This window comes from Anolis sagrei, chromosome 2 (genome assembly GCF_037176765.1).
Source record: "Anolis sagrei isolate rAnoSag1 chromosome 2, rAnoSag1.mat, whole genome shotgun sequence".
Taxonomy (NCBI): Eukaryota; Metazoa; Chordata; class Lepidosauria; order Squamata; family Dactyloidae; genus Anolis; species Anolis sagrei.
Window position 1 is genome coordinate 119,115,933 of NC_090022.1, and position 19,934 is coordinate 119,135,866.

At 42.4% G+C, this 19,934-nt stretch overlaps 1 protein-coding gene across 3 annotated transcripts in view; it reads right to left on the minus strand.

Moving 5' to 3' along the window:
* The window catches only part of QRICH2 (glutamine rich 2), a 53,958-nt gene that overhangs the window by 29,789 nt on the left and 4,235 nt on the right, over positions 1-19,934 (minus strand). For all 3 annotated transcript variants that reach the window (XM_060764617.2, XM_060764618.2, XM_060764615.2), the window contains exons 2-8: positions 15,571-15,675; positions 12,884-12,955; positions 11,673-11,786; positions 8,113-9,991; positions 6,406-6,500; positions 3,845-3,948; positions 1,059-1,173 (exon numbers count right to left, since the gene is read on the minus strand). In XM_060764617.2, coding sequence (XP_060620600.2) covers positions 1,059-1,173; positions 3,845-3,948; positions 6,406-6,500; positions 8,113-9,991; positions 11,673-11,786; positions 12,884-12,955; positions 15,571-15,675 — 2,484 coding nt within the window. The remainder of the gene's footprint in view (positions 1-1,058; positions 1,174-3,844; positions 3,949-6,405; positions 6,501-8,112; positions 9,992-11,672; positions 11,787-12,883; positions 12,956-15,570; positions 15,676-19,934) is intronic.

Consider the following 19,934-nt stretch of genomic DNA (forward strand, 5'->3'; position numbering starts at 1 on the left):
ATGTGAAACTATCATGTAGATTTAGCTTCTATAAATCATAAGTACACTGAAAATATGTACACTGGGACATTTCTCCCTACCCCGTGGTCCATAGGGCAAATAGCATCTTCAAAAGGGCATTTTTGTGGGGTTAGGACTACAAAGAGAAAGTTTTAATTTATCCTTCACTAGCTGTACCCACCATGCGTTGCTGTGGCCAGCCTTCAAATCACATTCAAAGTACCCCTGACAGATGGCTATCCAGCCTCTGTTTAAAAGTCTCCAAAGAAGGAGCTTCCACCCCACTCTGAGGCAGAAAGTTCCACTGCTTAACGGCTCTCACAGTTAGGAAGTTCTTCCTAATGTTCAGGTGGAATCTCCTTTCTTGTGGTTTGAAACCATTGCCCCGTGTCCTAGTCTCCAGAGCAGCAGAAAACAAGCTTCCTTCCTTCCTCCTCCCTATGACTTCCCCTCACATATTTATACATTTATATTTATACATGGCTATCATGTCCCCTCTCAGCCTTCTCTTCTGCAGGTTAAATATACCCAGCTCTTTAAGCCTCTCCTCATAGGGCGTGTTTTCTAGACTCTTGATCATTTTAGTTGCTTTCCTCTGGAGCTTATCAACATCTCCCTTAAATTGTGGTGCCCTGAAACTCACCAACTCCAATCTATTCTGGAAGGATTGATTTGATTTTAGATTTTAAATGAAGGAAACTCCTAAATACCATAAATCAAGGCTGAACAACATGTGGTTCTCCAAACATTATTGGATTTCCACTCTGATCATTCTTCACCATTGGCTATGTTGCCAGGGCAGATGGAAGATGTAGTCTAGCAATTTCTGGAGGGCCACAGGTTACTCATACATATGTTACATCAATACATACAGAAAGCACCAATGTTCACTGTAATGTGCATTACTGAGAAAATGTGTGAGGCAGAAACTTCCACAGCCCACTCATAATAAGAACAGTCTGCAACAAGACCTGGGAGTCTTATTCAGAGCACTTCCACAGGTCCCACAGCCAAGGGAAGCCACATTATCATTTCTTATCCTGATTTCACTTGCTGACCTGTTCCTGGAGATAAACAGCATTGTCGGTCACTGACTGCTCCAACGACTGCTTCCCTGCTTCTTGCTTGTTTCTCAGCTCTTTGAGTTCTTTCTCTATGTCCTGCACTGTAGCTCTGTCCCACAAAGCCAACAACAGAGAAGGATCATGCATTGCCAAATAGCAAAACGGAAGTAATCCTGCAGTATATTCATTGTGCATTGAAGAAAACCACCGCATGCACATATACCCCAGATGCAGTTTTGGAGGAAGCTTACTGACACACTGATCGACACCAAGTTTTTTGGCCCAATTTCCTAGGGTTCCCCTGCTTTAACTAATGGTTTGCTTAGCCATATTTGTTGAGCAACTCTGCTCATGGCAATGCTAAATCCCCCAAAGGTCAATTAAATAATTCTTTCTACAGAAATGGCATGACTATGTGAGACCAAATACCTACAAGATCCTGCACCGGCCTGGATAAAACATTTGTACATTGAACACAAAGATCTGAAAAAGGCTCTCTCAGCATGTTTGGCAATTATAGTGCTCCAAAAATTAGAAACCCCATTGAAGGCTGAATATGGTTACAAAGCTTCCCTGAGTGAAAACCTAATCTAAGCGGAGTTCTTGATCATGGGAACTCTAGAACTGTATACAGGTAGTCCCCAAGTTACGAACAAGATAAGTTTTGTAGGTTTGTTCTTAAGTCAAATTTGTCTGTAAGTCAGAACAGGTACATTTTTAAATGTAACTCCAGCCATATATATATATATATATATATATATATATATATATATATATGAATGAGAATTATTTGGGTAGCATAGAGAAGGGTTAACTCTCCTATGGTATGTTTTGCTGTCTGTGCCCTTGTTCAGAAGATTCCCCTTCACTTTCTGTCCCTGTGACAATTGGATTTTGAAAAATATTGGCTTGTTGTGGAAATAAGGATTGATGAGAAAGCTTCAGTGGAGACACCTTTTCCCCATGATATCTCTTTCAGGAGTGAATTTCTCTTCCAAGGGGTAGATTTATCTTTTTTCTGTTGTCTCACCCTGGTTCTTAACTATGAGTCATTTGTAAGTTGGATTTCTGTAACTGCCTATACAGTTGCAAATGTGGCAAGTCCTTTTGCAGTCAATGCACTTAAGACAAACTTCTGAGTGCTCAGGAACAGGAGGGCAGATCTTATGTCCATAGGCATATCCCGGTTCCCAATGCTAGTCCTACACATATTCAGCTGAGAATCTGAACAGGGCTCAGCTTATTCATCTTTTCCAGGTACATGGTATTCACATCCTCTTCTCTGTCTTTCATTTATGTTTCAACCTGCTCATTAGGGAACCTAAAGGACTTGCCACATGTTCCTGAGCTCCTCAGATGGTATCCAGAACCTTCCAGCATCATGTATTCTGAGTCTCTGAATAGGAAGAATGTGTAACTAGGAAAAAGGCATCCCTAAGCCACTCCAGACTTTCTCTCACTAGAAAAGGTTCTCCAGTACTCACTTCATCAAGGCCTCAGTTTTAGACTTGGGCTGACTCTGTAACCTACTTCCTTCTCCATGCAGACATTATGCTATCTGGAAGAAAGCTCTTATAACAGGGAAGGGAAATTTCTTACTCATGGGACAAATGTGTATGGTAGGGCTGTTGCCAGCCAATGGGGTTTTAGCTGCCTGCTGCACGGCCATTGGCTGGTAGACTATCCACCCACCCAGTCAGAGTGGTCTGGATGCAGTTTCCACTCCAGCTGGATGATTTTAGTAGACCTCAGGTGAGCTCCTTGCCAGTTCATGCCAAACTTCATCCCACTCACCTTCCTCATATTTTAGTGGTTACTGTATATTATTCCATCACAACTCTGTGGGAGCAGTTGAGCACTAGTGTATCCTAGGCACTGGTGGTGTAGAGTACCATCAGGGGACTGAGGTGTGTGGTAGGAGTGGTATTGCCCAGTATTATTTATTATTATTATTATTATTATTATTATTATTATTATTATTATCTTTATTTGTACCCTGCTAACATCTCCCGAAGGACTCGATGTGGCTTACAAAGGCCAATAGGGAGTAGGAACTTGCCACACACCTGATGATGGCAGAGAGACATCACCTGGGATGACCAAGGAGGTGCCTCTCGTGGCATCCTTAAGGATCTGGCACCAAGCTGGATTGTTGGGTTCATTGATCTACAAATGGGCTGGATGATGCCTAGATTCATGTGTGAGCCAACCCTTGTCTACAGTCAAATTGTGGCTTGTGCTTGGTTAATGGTACTGCTCTGTGGAGTATACACACCTGAACACACAGGTAAGAGGTCAGTTACACAGCAAAAGAATAGACATTATATTTCATCAAGTTATAACTGCCATCTAATATAGCCATTATCTCTAAAGTTTTGCAATTTCTTGATTGTGGAAACATAATAATTCCATACAAAGTGCATGCAGTGTTGGTTTTGATGGGGCCTGTCACATCAAAAACAACCATCTATGTACTAACTGGTTAAATCTAAAGGTATGTGAGATTTGCCAATCAGTGGCTTTCTCTAGTCTCATGGGTCACGTTGTTTTGTTTACCTGAGATAAATTGTAGGGGTGATAATGAAATATGATGTATATACTCAGCTTGATCAGTTTATCCGTTTTATCATGTCTTATCATATTTATTTACTGTATTGTTATAAGTGTTTTATTTTAACTTACTACGTGGAGTGTGATCAGGTCTTGTCAGGCCTTGTTGTTCTGTTTCTTATTGTGATATGGCCTAAGGGCTAATCAATAAAATTACTACTACTGTTTACCTGAGATAACCTATCTGCATGTTGATATGACCAGCTGCCTCCATCTTATCTTCTGCGTCGGGTCCTGTCAGTTCTCCTTCAAGTACATTTTCAATCTTCCTTAACTAGAAACATAATTGGGGGGAAACTAATTATGCATGATTGCCTTTGGTGAACGTACTCAAACTTTCCAAAATGGAATTCCTTAGAAGTAAAGAAGCCCATACCAACTTCCTACAGAAAATGGCTATTTTCTTCAAAATAATACATCCTGAGTACTACTGACATGCCTTACTTAACAATGTCCCAAACAAAAAAAACTTCTTAAAAATCTTTTTGCACCTGCCTAGCATTCATTTTCTCTATTCTCTGTCTAGCTGGAAGTCTTTTAGCAGCATCACCATTGAGAGGATGGTTAAGGAGGGCTAAATAAACATAGATTTCCAATGTTGGATTGCAGCAGCATGGCTGCAGTAAGTAAAGCCAAGAAAGTTTAAATTGAGAGAGCGCAGGATTCTACTCAAGCCAATCCTACTGCAGCTACATTTGATATCTAACATATAGCTGCAGTAGGCAAGGTAACAATAGCTACCTACAGAATCACTGATTCATAGTCATAGACTCATAGAGTTGGAAGAGACCTCATGGGCCATCCAGTCCAACCCCCTGCCAAAAAGCAGGAAAATCACATTCAAAGCACCCCAGACAGATGGCCATCCAGCCTCTGTTTAAAAGCCTCCAAAGAAGGAGCCTCCACCACACTTGGGGGTAGAGAGCTCCACTGCTGAGCAGCTCTCACAATCAGGAGGTCCTTCCTAACGTTCAGGTGGAATCTCCTTTCCTGAAGTTTGAAGCCATTGTTTCGTGTCCTAGTCTCCAGGGAAGCAGAAAACAAGCTTGCTCCCTCCTCCCTATGACTTCCCCTCACATATTTATATATGGCCCTCATCATGTCTCCTCTCAGCCTTCTCTTCTGAAGGCTAAACATGCCCAGCTCTTCAAGCCGCTCCTCACAGGGCTTGTTCTCTAGACCCTTGATCATTTTAGTAGCCCTCCTCTGTACACATTCCAGCTTCTCAACATCTCCCTTCAACTGCGGTGCCCAGAACTGGACACAGTATTCCAGATGTGGTCTGACCAAGGCAGAATAGAGGGGTAGCATGACTTCCCTGGATCTAGACACTAGACTGCTATTTATGCAGGCCCAAATCTCATTGCCTTTTTTAGCCATTTATGTGCTGTTTTGCACACATAGACTGCAAAACTGAGAGGAAGGAGACAAGCCTGCCTGGCCAGCTACACCTAAGCCTGCTTTAAAAAGCCAAAGATCTATAAGTTTGGCCACTAAAATGAAAATCATAACAAAATTGGAGGCTGGTGAAAGAAAAAGTCATCTCTGGATACATTCAAGGTTCAAATGTTTTCATTTATTTAAGCAAATGCTTATTCGACCAAATTGTTTCATGTAACACATGCAGATTGCCATTTTAAACTAAAAGCTTTACTGCAACATGTTTAACTGGTACTCTTTTTTGCGGTTTGGGAACCTTTTGCTGTACTTTCCATATAATTTTTTGCTTCTGTACTAATTTTTCTATTAAACCCTGAATCATATATGCTTTTTTAACTGAGATATTATCTCTACTTTTACTTATATCAGTCTAGAGTTGAACTTAGCTCTGAAATAGGGATGAGGAACTTGAGCATTTCAAAATGTGGTTGGATCCTTCTTCCAGGCGTCCTCACCACTTCCAGACCAAATACAGGCAGTTCCCAGGTTACAAATAATTTAGGTTTTGTTTTCAGGTTGAATTTGTATGTAAGTTGGAACAGGTACGTTTTTAAAGTGTAGTTGTGGAAACAAGGATTGATCAGTGGAGACACCTTTTCTCCATGATGACTCTTACAGGAGTGAATTTCCCTTCCTATGGGCAGATTTTCTGTTGTCTCACCCCCAATCTTAACTATGATTGTAAGTGAGGCAGAAGCGAAGAGAGATTTAATGCACCGAGCACCTTTTGTTTTGCTAGCTATAAGGAAGAGGCTATAAGGCCGTAATTTACATACTGCTTTGTATCTCCTCTCTTTTTTTTTTTATGATTAGCTACCTCTCTCCCAAGGGGGAGGGTGTAACCCCCTTCCACACTCAATCGCCAGGAGGCAAAAACCCGCAAAACATGTGTGATGAACTTAATGGCTCTTCTGCCAAAACTTTCAGTAATCTTAAAAGAAATGGAAGAAATATATGGAGAAATGAATGGAGAAATGGGGGATGTTGGAGGGCAGGGGTAGGTAGAAGGAAAGGACCAAGATTTGTTGATACTTTGCTTGAAGGGCCTTTTGGAAGTAATAGCTTGGTCAGAATAGAAATGAATGTAAATGTAAATACAGGAGTGAATGTTAAAACATGAATCCAGGAATCACTGAAATAGGTTGTAGCAAAGCAAAGCAAACATGTAGCTATTAGAAATAGCTTAGGGAAATGTAAGAATGGTTTCCACATGGTACCTATGAAGTTGAGCAAATCACCTCTGAGAAAGCTGGCTGTAACAACTAGTGAGCATGCTGCTCCAACCTCTCACCTTCTCTTTCTCTGTTTTCATCTCTTCTTCCATGGCCTTGATTGTAGCAAGCTTTTCTGGAAGGTCAGGTGGTATGATGGCAATATTCTTAAAAACTAACCAAGGTAAAAGAAAGAGACTTGTCAATAGACTAGGCTTACGCTTAGTATGTTCAGATAGGACATGCAATAAAATATGGTACATTACATCCTCCTGTTCAGGTTTCTAGTCATCGATTCCCCATGCCATGATACTCTTTCCCTTCCCACTTAATGTGCAAAGTCTTGATTGAGATCTGTCTGACGTGTCAGCAAATTCTGCCTCACTTTAGAAAACCTTCAGGAGGTGCCCCAGTGAAAGTGTAGGAATTTGGTGCAAATGTCTCCCAAAAGGATGCAGATGCGACAACAAGGCACAAAATACAGCAGAGCTTTCCAAAACTGTGTGTCATATGTTAGTGTGTTGGCTGCAGTGTGTAGGTGTGTTACGCAAACATAATGAGAAAACTCTGAGTCTGTGAAATAAACAATAAATCATATATTTTAAAATATGTAAATGAAAGATTTTAATGAGATATGTTGTATCCCCATACATTTTGTTATAACAATTTGTGTATGTATCTGTATCTCTTATAAGGGGTTGTTTTAACCTCCAGTTTGTTAGTAAAACTGAGTTACTATGTCACAAAATGATGCATGTCTAAAAAGGGTGTCACCAAAATGTAATGTTTGGAAAGCTCTGAAATATAGCAATGCCCAAATAACTACCCTTATTTCATCACATAATAGTTGCCATCCCTTTTAGGGAAGGCAAAATTGGTATTTTGCTCATCCCTGCATAATAGCCGCACCCTTAGTTCACTCTCCCAGGTGAGTGGATTAAGGGTGCGACTGCCCTTGGTACAGCACCTAGGAAAGGGGGCAGATGAGTTCACCTGCCCGCCCATTCACCTATCCCCTCTACACGATGTTTTGAGGGTGCAGCTGAACTCTTAAAGGGACTATTATACAGAGAAAAAAGGGTCTCAAGGGGAGCTTTTTCAATACATAATAGTTGCCATTGCATAACAGTTTCAAAACGTGCGACTATTATGTGATGAAATACAGTATATCAAGAGAGTGTGAACTTCTTTAGACCAATCTTCCCTGGGAAGGCCACACAGTCTCCATTGTTAGTTCCTTCTGCTTTCTTTCTCCCTGTGAGGACAAACTTGGCCTCTCCATAGGCAAAAATGTAGCTACATGGACTTTTTTTTAACCTTCCACATCTTTTAGAAGATGAGATTTAATAAGTTAGTCAGCTCCAAGATTTTTCTATCAAGAATGTTTTTCTTTTTTACTTTAATAAATCTCTTGAACCTAAAGATTGACTCTGCAATCCTTAGCCATCCTAAAGGTTAAAAGGCTATTCCTTCTCTGCACTTCTTCTGGTTATGGAGTTTACTTCTTGTACTCTGCTATATTTCGGTGGAATTACTCTAAGCGAGGGTTATTTTTGAGCCCAACAGCTCAGTTTTCCTAACAGCCAGAATGAAGGAGAAGGGACAACATGTTTTAAATGAAAGGATGACCATCTGTCAGGGGTGTTTTGAATGCAATTTTCCTGCTTCTTGGCAGCGGGTTGGACTGGATGGCCCACGAGGTCTCTTCCAACTCTATGATTCTATGACTGATCTCCAAAAAAATGCAATCATTTTCAAGCCCTGCTAGTACACCCGTTAAGTCCTACCTGCATCAGTGAGGAAATCTTGCAGCCTGCGGAGATCTGCATGGCCACACTTGTACTGATCCAGCATGTTGATCTGGTCCCTCAGAGCATAATAGAGTTCTGTCAGTTGCGCAAGGGCACGCAAGGCATCCACCGTCTCAGCATAGCGGGCTGGGGCCAAAGTGGACCCCGAGGAGGGAGACTCAGAGTACTGCACAGGGGTCAGGGAAGGCAATACTGGAGATGTTGGGGGTGTAACACCAAGAGTGGGTGCTGGTGGCACAGCAAGCTGACCCCCTACAGGTGATATTCCAACTTCACCAGGCTGATATCCAGAAGGATAAATGGCAGGCTGACCAAAAAAACCAGGCTGGGCACCTGGGGGTCCAGGCTGGGCTCCAGGATAAAAAGCAGGAGGGACGAGTGCCCCAGGAACCCCAGCGTCAGCCCCAGGATATACTCCTTGGGCTCCAGGAACACCTTGCTCAGTCTCAGGACTTCCAGGATAGGTGGGCCCAGCTCCAGGTTCTCCAGGCTGAACCCCAGGACCTCCAGGATAGGCAACTTCAGCTCCCGGGGCCCCTGGATAGGGTGCATGGGCCCCAGGAGCCCCAGGTTGGTCTCCCGGGTAAGATCCTTCTGCCCCAGGAACCCCAGGCTGAGCTCCAGGATAAGCTGCTTGGGCTGCATGGGCCCCAGGTTGTGCTCCAGGTGCCCCAGGATAAGCTGCATGGGCCCCAGGTTGAGCTCCAGGATAAGCTCCTTGAGCCCCAGGTGCCCCAGGATAAGCAGCTTGGGCTCCAGGTGCCCCAGGATAAGCAGCTTGGGCTCCAGGTGCCCCGGGATAAGCTGCTTGGGCTCCAGGATAAGCTCCTTGAGCCCCAGGTGCCCCGGGATAAGCTGCTTGGGCTCCAGGTGCCCCAGGATAAGCTGCTTGTGCCCCAGGTGCCCCAGGATAAGCTGCTTGTGCCCCTGGTGCCCCAGGATAAGCTGCTTGGGCCCCTGGTGCCCCAGGATAAGCTGCTTCGGCCCCAGGAACTCCAGGCTGGGCTCCAGGATATACTGCTTGAGCTCCAGGAGCCCCAGGATAGGCTGGCTGGGCCCCAGGATAAGCTCCAGGTGCCCCAGGATAGGCTGGCTGGGCCCCAGGATAAGCTCCAGGTGCCCCAGGATAGGCTGCTTGTCCACCTGGAGCTCCAGGGTAGGTTCCAGGTGCCCCAGGATAAACCACATAACTTCCTGGAGCTCCAGGATAGGCTCCAGGTGCCCCAGGATAGGCTCCAGGAGCTCCAGGGTAGGTAGGTTGGGCTCCAGGAGCCCCAGGTTGAGCCCCTGGAGCTCCGGGTTGAGCCCCAGGGGCACCAGGCTGGGCACCAGGGGCACCAGGCTGAGCCCCGAGAACTCCAGGCTGAGCCCCAAAAACTCCAGGCTGAGCCCCAGGATAAGGCACTTGGGTTCCAGGTACTCCTGGATAGGCCCCAGGCTGAACCCCAGGACCTGCAGGCTGACCTCCAGGAAATGCTGCCTGTGCTCCCGGACCTGCAGGCTGACCTCCAGGAAATGCTGCCTGTGCTCCCGGACCTGCAAGCTGGCCTCCAGGATAAACTGCCTGGGCCCCTGGTGCTCCCACGTAGCCTGGATAAGCCCCAGGGACTGCTCCTGGTTGGCCCCCAGGATAAGCAGCTCCTGGTTGGGCTCCAGCAATGCCTGGCTGGGCTCCAGGTTGGGCTCCGGGGACACCTGGTCCTCTTGGGGCCCCTGGGGCCCCTGGTAAACCAGCTTGTGCGCCTGGTGTTCCTTCTCTTCTCTGGGCCCCAGGCTGTGATCCTGGAGATCCAGGGGCTCTGCCTTCTGGCGGGGAGGTAGAGCCAGTTGGAGAACGCAAGACTGGGCTTGTCTCCTAGAAATAAACAAAAGGGAAATGAGTTGAGTGACAGAAAAATGAAAAGCATGAATTTGCAGGGAAGGAGGTTAGATACAAGGAGATTAAGAGGCAAACATTCCATACTAATCTCTTACCAGTTACACTTTGACGCAGGCCTCTCATATGGAATACAAACTACCCCATCCAGAGAAAACCACGTCTTGAGTATTCCTTGTTTAATAAAAAACTATGAAATTAATGGGGTTGTCCTAAGTTGACTGGACACTTGAAGGGATATGCACACATATATCTGAATGTCTGGAGATTAGTCCAAATTAGTATGCAAATTGGAAGCAATTCTCCCTTGACTTTTTCCCTTTTTTTCTAAATTTCACAATAGATTTTTTTCTTATAACTATGCAAGCATTACAAAATTATGTAGAAAATACATAATCCTACTACAGTGGCTCCAAAGGGTCATGGTATCCTATCTCTGGAACTGTGTTCCCACAATGCTCACTTTACACCTTATCACTGTTTCAGTGCCAAAAGAGAGACCACAATGTTAATATATATCTTTTTTTTAAAAAAAAGAAAGATCTCTGCTGATCTTTTCTCACATTTACACTGCTAGGAAGAAAAGGTTGCATCATTAAGATGCACTTTTTCAAGCTGCACCTACTGCTTTTATTGTACATTAATTACCACATTGTATTTTAACATTGCATTTTAGTCTCAGTTTTGTAACCAGATGCGCAGCACATCAATAAAACAAAGAGGTTGATCAGTAGTCTCTAATTGTACTTAGAAGCCAAAAGAACCTGGAAAATTAGTGTCAACCCCATTCTTTAAACTCCGGAAACACTAAGATGACAGAATATGCATCACAGTCCACTAGCTGTATATTCATGATGATTTCCATACATCCCAGAGGAAAACAACTTGTAAGCCACTCTGAGTCTCCTTCGGGGTGAGTGAGGGTGGGTATAAATATCGTAAATAAATAAATAAAAAGGATTAGATATAAGAGTGTGTGCTACATTCTGATATTTATTTTTATTTAATATATATTTCATCTTTTTTCCAAGTACATTTGCTGAGATTAGGGGGGAAAGACTCCTGACAAAGTGGGAAGACTATACATGACTCTGTGGTCAATTTTGTTAGAATTTGACCATTGAATCATATTGGATAACCTAGAGATGCCTACAGAGAACAGTATAATAATCAGATCTGCAGAAGTCTAACCCACAAATATGGAAGGCTCCCTGTAGTTCATCTTTTTTGACATCCACCCAACAGCTCTGTGAACTAGGTCTGGGTGAGAGAAAGTGATGGGCCCAAGGTCAACTTCATGGTCTCCCTGAGACCTTTCTGACCATCTAATGCTTGTATGTACTCATGACTATGTAGGAATATATACACACTTTCAGTGATGTAGTTGTAGTTGGAAACATTACTCTTTTTATTTTTATTTTTTAAATTTTATATTGTGTATTCATTCAGGGATATAATATATCCTGTTTTCCCCAATAATGGGACTCAAATGTTTCTACAGGGCAAGGTCTTGATACCTGAATAACCCACATTACTCTTGATTGTGAGCTACATGGGATAAACTCCATTGTGCAGAAGGAGTACAGAATGAACAATTAAACAAAAATATTCTACACATCGTTCCCTGCCATCCCCATGAGCTCCGAGATACCCCACTTACAGGAGTTGGGCTCCTCTTGCCTTTCACAAGGACATCCTCAAGAACCTCCCAGCGCACCATGTTGCTCATTTCCTCTGGGGAAGGAAACAGGCTTAGCCTCTTCTCTATGTCTTTCTAGAGAGAAACAAAACATGGACATCAGGTTCTCTCCCATGTTTGGCATCACTGTTTAAGCTTTATTTATTGCTTAGTAGGGAATCTCAATGCTAAAGTAGGCAAGAAATATCCTAGCCAATATTTGGAGAATTCTTCAAATGAGGAGAGAGCTCTATTATTTGAGGCCAGCAGTGGGGAACTTGTATTTCAACAGCTGTTTTGTCACACAGCTCCTATCAATCCCACCCAGAATGGTCAATGGTAAGTATTGAAAAATAAATCCAAATTTCTGGAAGATCCAAAACTTCATTTTGTCCAAATGTTGGAACAGAATAAACTTGTTCAATGCCATCTACCGCATATCTACCAGTGATATTGGGGTGGGTGGGTGCTGTTTGAACAAACCACTGCACAGCAGCTTCCTGTGCTATCAAACTGGTGAGTGAGCAAAAGCTGGGAGAATTCAAAAGAAACCAAAAAGAGTACTAATGAATGGCAGGATTCCTTTACAACAGCTGCATGTCCCATACGATCAGTGTGCTGTACGTGTTCTCAGGCAGGCTGTTCCCTTGCTATAGAGAGCCTGCATTAAAAATTTAACAGTGCTACTATTACTTTTCCAAATAATGAGGTGCTATATCTTTACTTTCCAATGGTGGCAAAATGAATTCCCATTTTTTTAAAAAAAATAGTATTATTATGAGTGTACTATACAAAAAATAGGAAGGGAGGAAGCCCCAAAAAAGGAAAGAAATCATGGTAGCACTTTTAAGATTAATTGGTTTTTATTACTGCATTGGCTTTTGTGGAGGTTTAAATTCATATTTGGATGCAATTGTTGTGTGTCTTCAAATGATTTCCCATCTATGGCTACCCTAAGGTGACCTTACCACAGAGTTTTCTTGTCAGAACTTGTTCTAAAAGATAACCCGTCCAAGCCATGATTGGGACTGAAGTGGGACTAGACAATTCTGATGTAAGTTGACTGATAGTCTGATGATGTCCTCACAACTTCCACTGCAAAAAGAACTATGCAGCTAATAAAATAGGAACAGGATGCAATTTTCAATGTGTTGGTTGGTCTGTTCATCTGGAGGAGCAGTGAGGAAACATACCACATCATGATCCAAACTCTGCTGGTCACTTAAACAAGTTCTCAGTCGATCATCCATGTCACGGGTGTCTATCTGTGAAATGAAGGATATGTTCATTTATGTATTTTTCTTCTACATGTATGCACTGCTTTTCTTCTAGTTAACTCAAGATGTTATACACTGTTCTTCTTATCCATTTTATTGCTCGGCAATAACTGTGTGAGCCAGGTCAGGCCCAATGTTATTACCAGTGTTTCATGTAACTATGAGAACATGAACTGGGAAACCTGTACTTGCAGTCCAATGTTCTAGCCAGTGCTCAATGCTGGATGAAGTCAGCATTGTCTCTGGCTGATGAGGAATGAAACTCGAGTATAAACAGGTTGTAAATATGCAGCAACAGGGTTTGGTAAAAATGAGTCTATTTCTCCACAATTTTAGAGCATTAGTAGTGAGCCCCAGGGACAATCTTATCCACAACAAAAGGAAACAAACAAACCCGCAACTGCTCCCTAAACACCTTCAGAGATGCCCAGCTCACAGCTGAGTGTTTTTCCTCTGTATAAACCCTGTGGACAAAAAGGAATAAACATTTCATTTCCTAGAGAGCAGAGAAACAGAAAGAACCACCATTAAGTCCTGAACTGTTCTCAAGGGACAGTCTCTGAGTGCAAATGTGTACCTTTACTATTGTGGAAAAAAATTACAGCATTATCCTCAGAGCTCCAGCACCTAGTAGGACTTATGCTAAGGAGCATTTTTATAATCCCAAAGTCCAAAATGTCCTTCTTCCCATATTACCAACAATACAGCAAAGCCAAGGAAGAATATGAACTTTGAAAGAAGTCCCCGTGTTCTGCAGAGAAATTCAAAAAGCCAAAGCAGGTGCATGATCTCTTTACATGTAGATGTGCCTCAAACAAGAATAAAATGGAACATGGCAAAAAATGTGAAAAACAACAAAGGCAAGTCATTTTGTGCTCTTCCTCCCTCGCCTTCTTTCAGTCACCCTGAGCCCAGCATCATATTGATGAATGATCCACCAAAATCCAGCACGGTCACTTCTTTACATTTTTATTCATTTCATATAATATCAATCACTGGGTTTATGTGGAAGAATTTGTCTCTCCTTCACTTATCAGAGAACTTGAAACACTTTAGAATTTATGACTGCCATGTACCATGACACCCACTATCCCTTATCATGATGGTTGTGAGTGAAATAAAATATCCTGGAAGACTAAAGATTCTCCATCATCCGAAATCTTATGGTAACACCAGTGATAGAGGCTATCTCAGGGTGCTTGCACACAGCCCAAAAATCTTGCTAGGGAGAATGGCTACACCCCCCTCCCACCCCAAGTCTCTTGGCAGTGTCAATGTATTGTGCCAGGAGGGCAAGAGGAGGAATGTAATGGCAGCCAGGTAAGGGGTCATTTTGTGACTTGAGAGGAGGGGGTTGGGCACTATCTCAGACCTTTGAGCTCCAGGAGCCCAAAAAGTTTGGGGTGGCAAACTTCCAGGACTACCTGGAAGTGAGTCCCCACAAACCCAAAACCCAATTAGAACTGGGCCTTTCAGGAAGGCCTGGATCTCATAGGGTATTTAATTAATTTGGAAAAACTTAATAATGAATAAATTAATTTGTTTTTACCAAAGGTGTCATTTGGATGCCCCCACAGTCTTCAAAAATGTACACAGCACAGGAATAGGTACTACTTCCAAGATAAACAAAGAAAACATGGCACCACATATCCTCTAGAAGCCTCTTTTCACAATAAAGAATCGTTTTACTCCTCCACCTCACAAGCCAGTCATAGTTCCCATTTTATCCCAATATTAAAGAAAGCTTCCCAAAAAGAAAAAAACCCCCAGTGTTTATGTAATTTATTAAATTTTCTTCAGGTATTATTTCTCTCTAGTTATTGAAGACCCGTCTTGTACAGAGATACGTGGGAGTAAGGCCCACTGAAATCATACTTCCAGGTGGATATTCAAGGTTCCACACTGTAGAAGTCCTGTTTCATTTCTCACTCGAGAGACCAGAAAGGCCTTACTGAGTGAAATAGGAAGAGAGTCTAATTCTGAAAATATGAGAACCATCATCTAAAGCAGTGCTTCTTAAACTGGGGATCTCTTTAGCTCAATGTTGGGGTCACGAAAGTTTGGCAATAGTTAAATGTTTCAGAACGCCAACTTTACATTAATCTGTTAGCAACAATGTGCAGCATTCACAGCAAACTCTATAGAAAATGCTTCAGTTGTATATATAAAATGGAAATCCAGCCTGAAAAAACAGGTTTATTATCAGTAAATGTTTGATTTGTACACCTAGTTTATATGCCTATATATCTGGAGTTGCATAAACATTTCTCAGGAGGAAACGGATTGCGAGTGGAAAACATTTAAGAAACCCTGATCTAAAGTACCTTTCTCTAGCATATTTCTACCCAAAAACAGCTTTTACATCAGAACAAGATGAGAAGTCTAAAAATGAATGCACCAGACTAGTAAAAACTGTGCAATAAGACAAGCACATGTTGATTAATGCTAAGGGCACAAGGCACAGCATATAATAAAGGATAAGATAAAGCAAAAACCAAAACATCCTTCTTGTTTTGTTTGGAAGCTCTGCCAACTGTCAGGGGCCAGCCAGAACCAACAAAAAGAAGTTGAATAAAAAGATGGTGGTGGTAAGGGTGTTTTACCATGGCTAAATGATCCTTGATTTTCTGTACGTCGTCCTCTAAGCGGGCTGTAGTTGCTTTCGTGTTGCTGGTCTCATCCAACAGATCTTGTAACAAAGTCATGGCCTATGAAAGAGAAAGACAGCATGCTGAAAGCATCAGGGTTATAGACTCTTCTAAAAACTGACTTAAAGAAGAGCTCCAGTTTACACAACAGGTGTGTGATGGAAAATGAGTAATCGGATCTCTTACTATCACGCCCACCCCACCCACCCACATTACAGTAGAGTCTCACTTATCCAACATAAACAGGCAGCAGAATGTTGGATAAGCAAAAACACTGGATAATGAGGGATTAAAGAAAAGCCTATTAAACATCAAATTACATTATGATTTTACAAATTAAGCACCAAAATATAATCTTTTACAACAAATCGAGAGAGAAATCAGTTCAATACATGGTAATGTTATATAGTAATTACTGTATTTACTAGCTTAGCACCAAAACATTGCAATGTATTCAAACAGCTGTGGATCCAGACGGGAGGCAGACTGCATTGGATAATACAGAACGTTGGATGAGGGAAAGTTTGAGAAGTGGGATTCTAATGTCACTTCAAAGCAGTGGCTGAGGACAAAATGGTAATAGTACTAGGGAGAAAGCTATTTCTTTTTTCCCAGTTTGAAATATATTCCTTTATTCATAAAACAATACTATATGCTTACTTTTAAACAATCCAACACATTTTGGGATGTCACTATTTTTTTGACCCCTTCTATACTACTATATAAAATCCAGATTATCTGCTCTTAAATGAATTAAATGACAGTGTAGACTCATATAATCCAGTTCAAAGCAGATAATGTGAATTATCTACTTTGATAATCAGGATTATATAGCAGTGTAGAAGGGGCCTTAGTGTTAAAACAGGATATTTTCCCCCATCTTTCTTCAATGATTTAAATACTTTAACCCCTATCAGTTTTTCTTCAGTCATAACATTTTCTTCAGTATAAATATGTCACAGTGAAAGAGAGACCGGCATCCCTGAGCACCTCCAAGACCTGTACTACGGTGGAGGCCCACTTTCAATACTTGGCCCTTTCCGTTGTTGCGCATTCATCCACCTTCTCCAAGCAAAGAGGAATGGAAACACTAATAACCTCCAGTTGCTGTGTGGATGCATGCACAAAGGCAAATTGGAGAAGGAGTGAGGCACACAGAGAGAGATTCAGACCACTGATGTCAAGGCAAACAACCCTGTGAGGTAGACTGCCCTGATTGAGAATGACTGCTCCAAATTTAGTTTGGAAAAAAACCTAGCACAGCACTCCATTTCACAGCATACTAGGTAGTCTTCAATGGGATTGTGTGGCTGATCAAATATGGGGCAGTTGACCAATAAGCCTGCCAGCTGCACTATTTGGCTAGTCAACCAGAACATAAAGAGGATTTTTAAGGAATACATCAAAGACTAAGATAATGGATAAGACTCTGAAAGTCGATGTCTAGGGGTCCTTCCACACAGTCATATAACCCAGAATATCAAGGCAGAAAATCCCACAATAGCTGCTTTGAACTGGATTATTTGAGTCCATATTGCCATATAATCCAGTTCAAAGCAGAAAATGTGGGATTTTATTTAGCGGTGTGGAAAGGGCCTAGATCTTCAGTTGACCTCAAAATAAACAGCCCTTAAAACATGGTTATGGTCTTGTCCACAATGAGGTATGTTGATGCCAACAGAGTATTAAAAAACAATGATGAGTCCCCTGCCTAATGTTATGTCGTAATTACTGGATTATCATTAAGTCACTGAATAGTGAAGTCTATGTCTAGTCCTTATGGAGAAGACTTGCCAAATAGGAGATTAAACAGTAGTTTAAATATACCTAAATGGTTAAATAATTATTTTCCCTCTTCCGCTTCAGTCCACCTGCTGCCAGGAAGTTAGTTAAAAATGAGAACAGCAAGTATTCTCACTAAGAAATCAAGTATGGACTTGTTCTCTCAAGCCTTTGCCAGCTCCCATAGGGCATAAACTTTCTGCATTTATTAACCTAGAGCCATTCAGTTTGGATTGATAATATGTTTCAGAATATACAACTTATTCTTTTTCATAGTTTTTCCACAACAAAGAACTTTTCAATCCATAGGTGAGATCCTATACCACTAAACATAGTATGTTGGAAGAACTATACTATAATTACCTTTCACCATCTTCAGGACCCACTGATTCACAATGACAGCATATCCCCTCCACAGCTGGAGGAGAACTAGATGTGGGGAGATGGTTTGGTATGCCCATCATTCCCCCATATGTGCCAGGATCCTTTGACAGTGGCCCCTTCCACACAGCTGAACAAAATCCTCCATTATCTGCTTTGAACTGGAATATATGGCAGTGTGGATTCAGATAACCCAGTTCAAAGCAGATATTGTGGGATTTTCTACCTTGATATCCTGGGCCCAGCATTGGTAGATGATATTATAGTTCTATGTCTAGCTATAGATTCCAAAGACCCCGACCTTGACTATCCCCGGCCCCTTCTACACTGCCATATAAAATTGATTATCTGCTTTGAACTGGATTATATATCAGTGTTGACTCAGATAATCTAGTTCAAAGCAGATGTGAATTATGTATCTTGATAATCTGGATTATATGGCAGTGTAGAAGGGGCCAAAGTGTGTGTTTTGGTGATCAGAGGTGCCCCCCCCCCCCGGGGGGGCTCTGTAAAAGAGTTCAAAATCAGGGAATTCATAGTTTTGGCAAGGAAACCAGACTGAATTGATCCAATAATCTCCTTTCTATCCTCCTGTTTTTATAAATGGACTCTGACTACGCAGTGCTCCCCTGAGCTTCCATGCACCTCTCCACCATGAACTCTTATGAGTTCTTATGAACGTTCATGAGCTTTATAGGAACTTCTATAAACTCTTGCCAAACTTTATGAACTTTTATGGACTTTGGAGGGGCTGACGTGACTTCCCCTTAGACCCTGCATGATTCCCCCTTTTTCTATGAACTCTGTGTATGCTCCCTTGCCCCATTCCTCATTCTCTATATGCATGTATGTCTATATAAGAAAATATGAAGGAAAGCAACCTTCTCATGAACCAGCAATTCATGGCTCTTGGGAGTTTTCAAACTTCCTGAGCTGATAATCCCCTAACAAAGGACTCAGTCAGATCCATTTGCATGGACAATAGATAAATGTTTCTATCTATCTGGACCTCTGAGGCCTGATAGCCAGGTCATCCAGATTAATGGAGTCTGTGGACATAATGGATCGCCCAACACAAAGGACATTTCTTGATCTGCGATGAACCGGGGATTTGTCACTGCCTCCCTGCTGTGCCACACCTGGATCTCTGAAACTCATCTCTGTTTCATCAATTAACTCCATATTGCAGAATAGGAAAAACAAAGGACCTGGCCTCTCGGGGCCAGACAAAAATGTGAATTCAAGAAACAGAACAATAACTCAGACGGGGCTTGAGAGCCTGAAGCTATTGCTGGGTCATTTGGCAAATACCGGTCATTCTTAATCCAGTCAACTAGACATTTCTTCATTGTTTCCCTGTTGCCCGCCTCCCTTCCACCTCATTGGCTGGCCGGCCAAAAGCAGGGCCAAGGCCCTCATTGGATCTCCTCCTGGCTTGCTGACATTACAGTCAATCATAACAAAGCCAGCTAGGGGTGGGGGTGGGGGGCATGGGAACTTTTGAATCTGAAGGGTATAAATATTGTGCTTTTCTGCTCAGTGAGTGATGTCAGCTCCTGGGCAGAGTACTGCAGTCATCATCCGTTCCAGCTGGAATGAAATAAACATCTCAGTGGCTTTCCTTCAATTTGGTGAGACTTTACTTTGGGAAAAATTAGGGAAAAAATTTGGTGATTGCTGTCTCGCCAGGTGTTCCGGATCCTCTTTTTGGGTTTGGCCAGTCTTTGCCTAGGCAGGGCCCCCAAATTCGTGTTCGACATCATTTCCAGGCCTGGAAGACCAAGGGCCCTTCTACACTGCCATATAATCCAAATTATCAGAGCAGATAATCCACATTATCTGCTTTGAACTGGTTTTAGTGGAGTTTGGGGAAATCTAAGTGACCATTTGGTAAAGCTCCCGGTTGAAGTTTGTTAGTTCTTAGTGGTCAACAGAGCTCCTAACTCTGGACTACCCAGCTTTCTACTTTGAGGGTACCCAGGTCCTTGCTCCTGGAGTTCTTCCTAGTTTGTTCATGAACCATTGGCTGCTCTACCCCTTACAATCCTGCTGTTGGACCAATTTATTTAATCTGCTACCTCTTAGTATTCGACCTTGACTTCTCATCAAGATTTGACACTTCTGGGTTACCATAATATCTGCATAAGAATGGAATT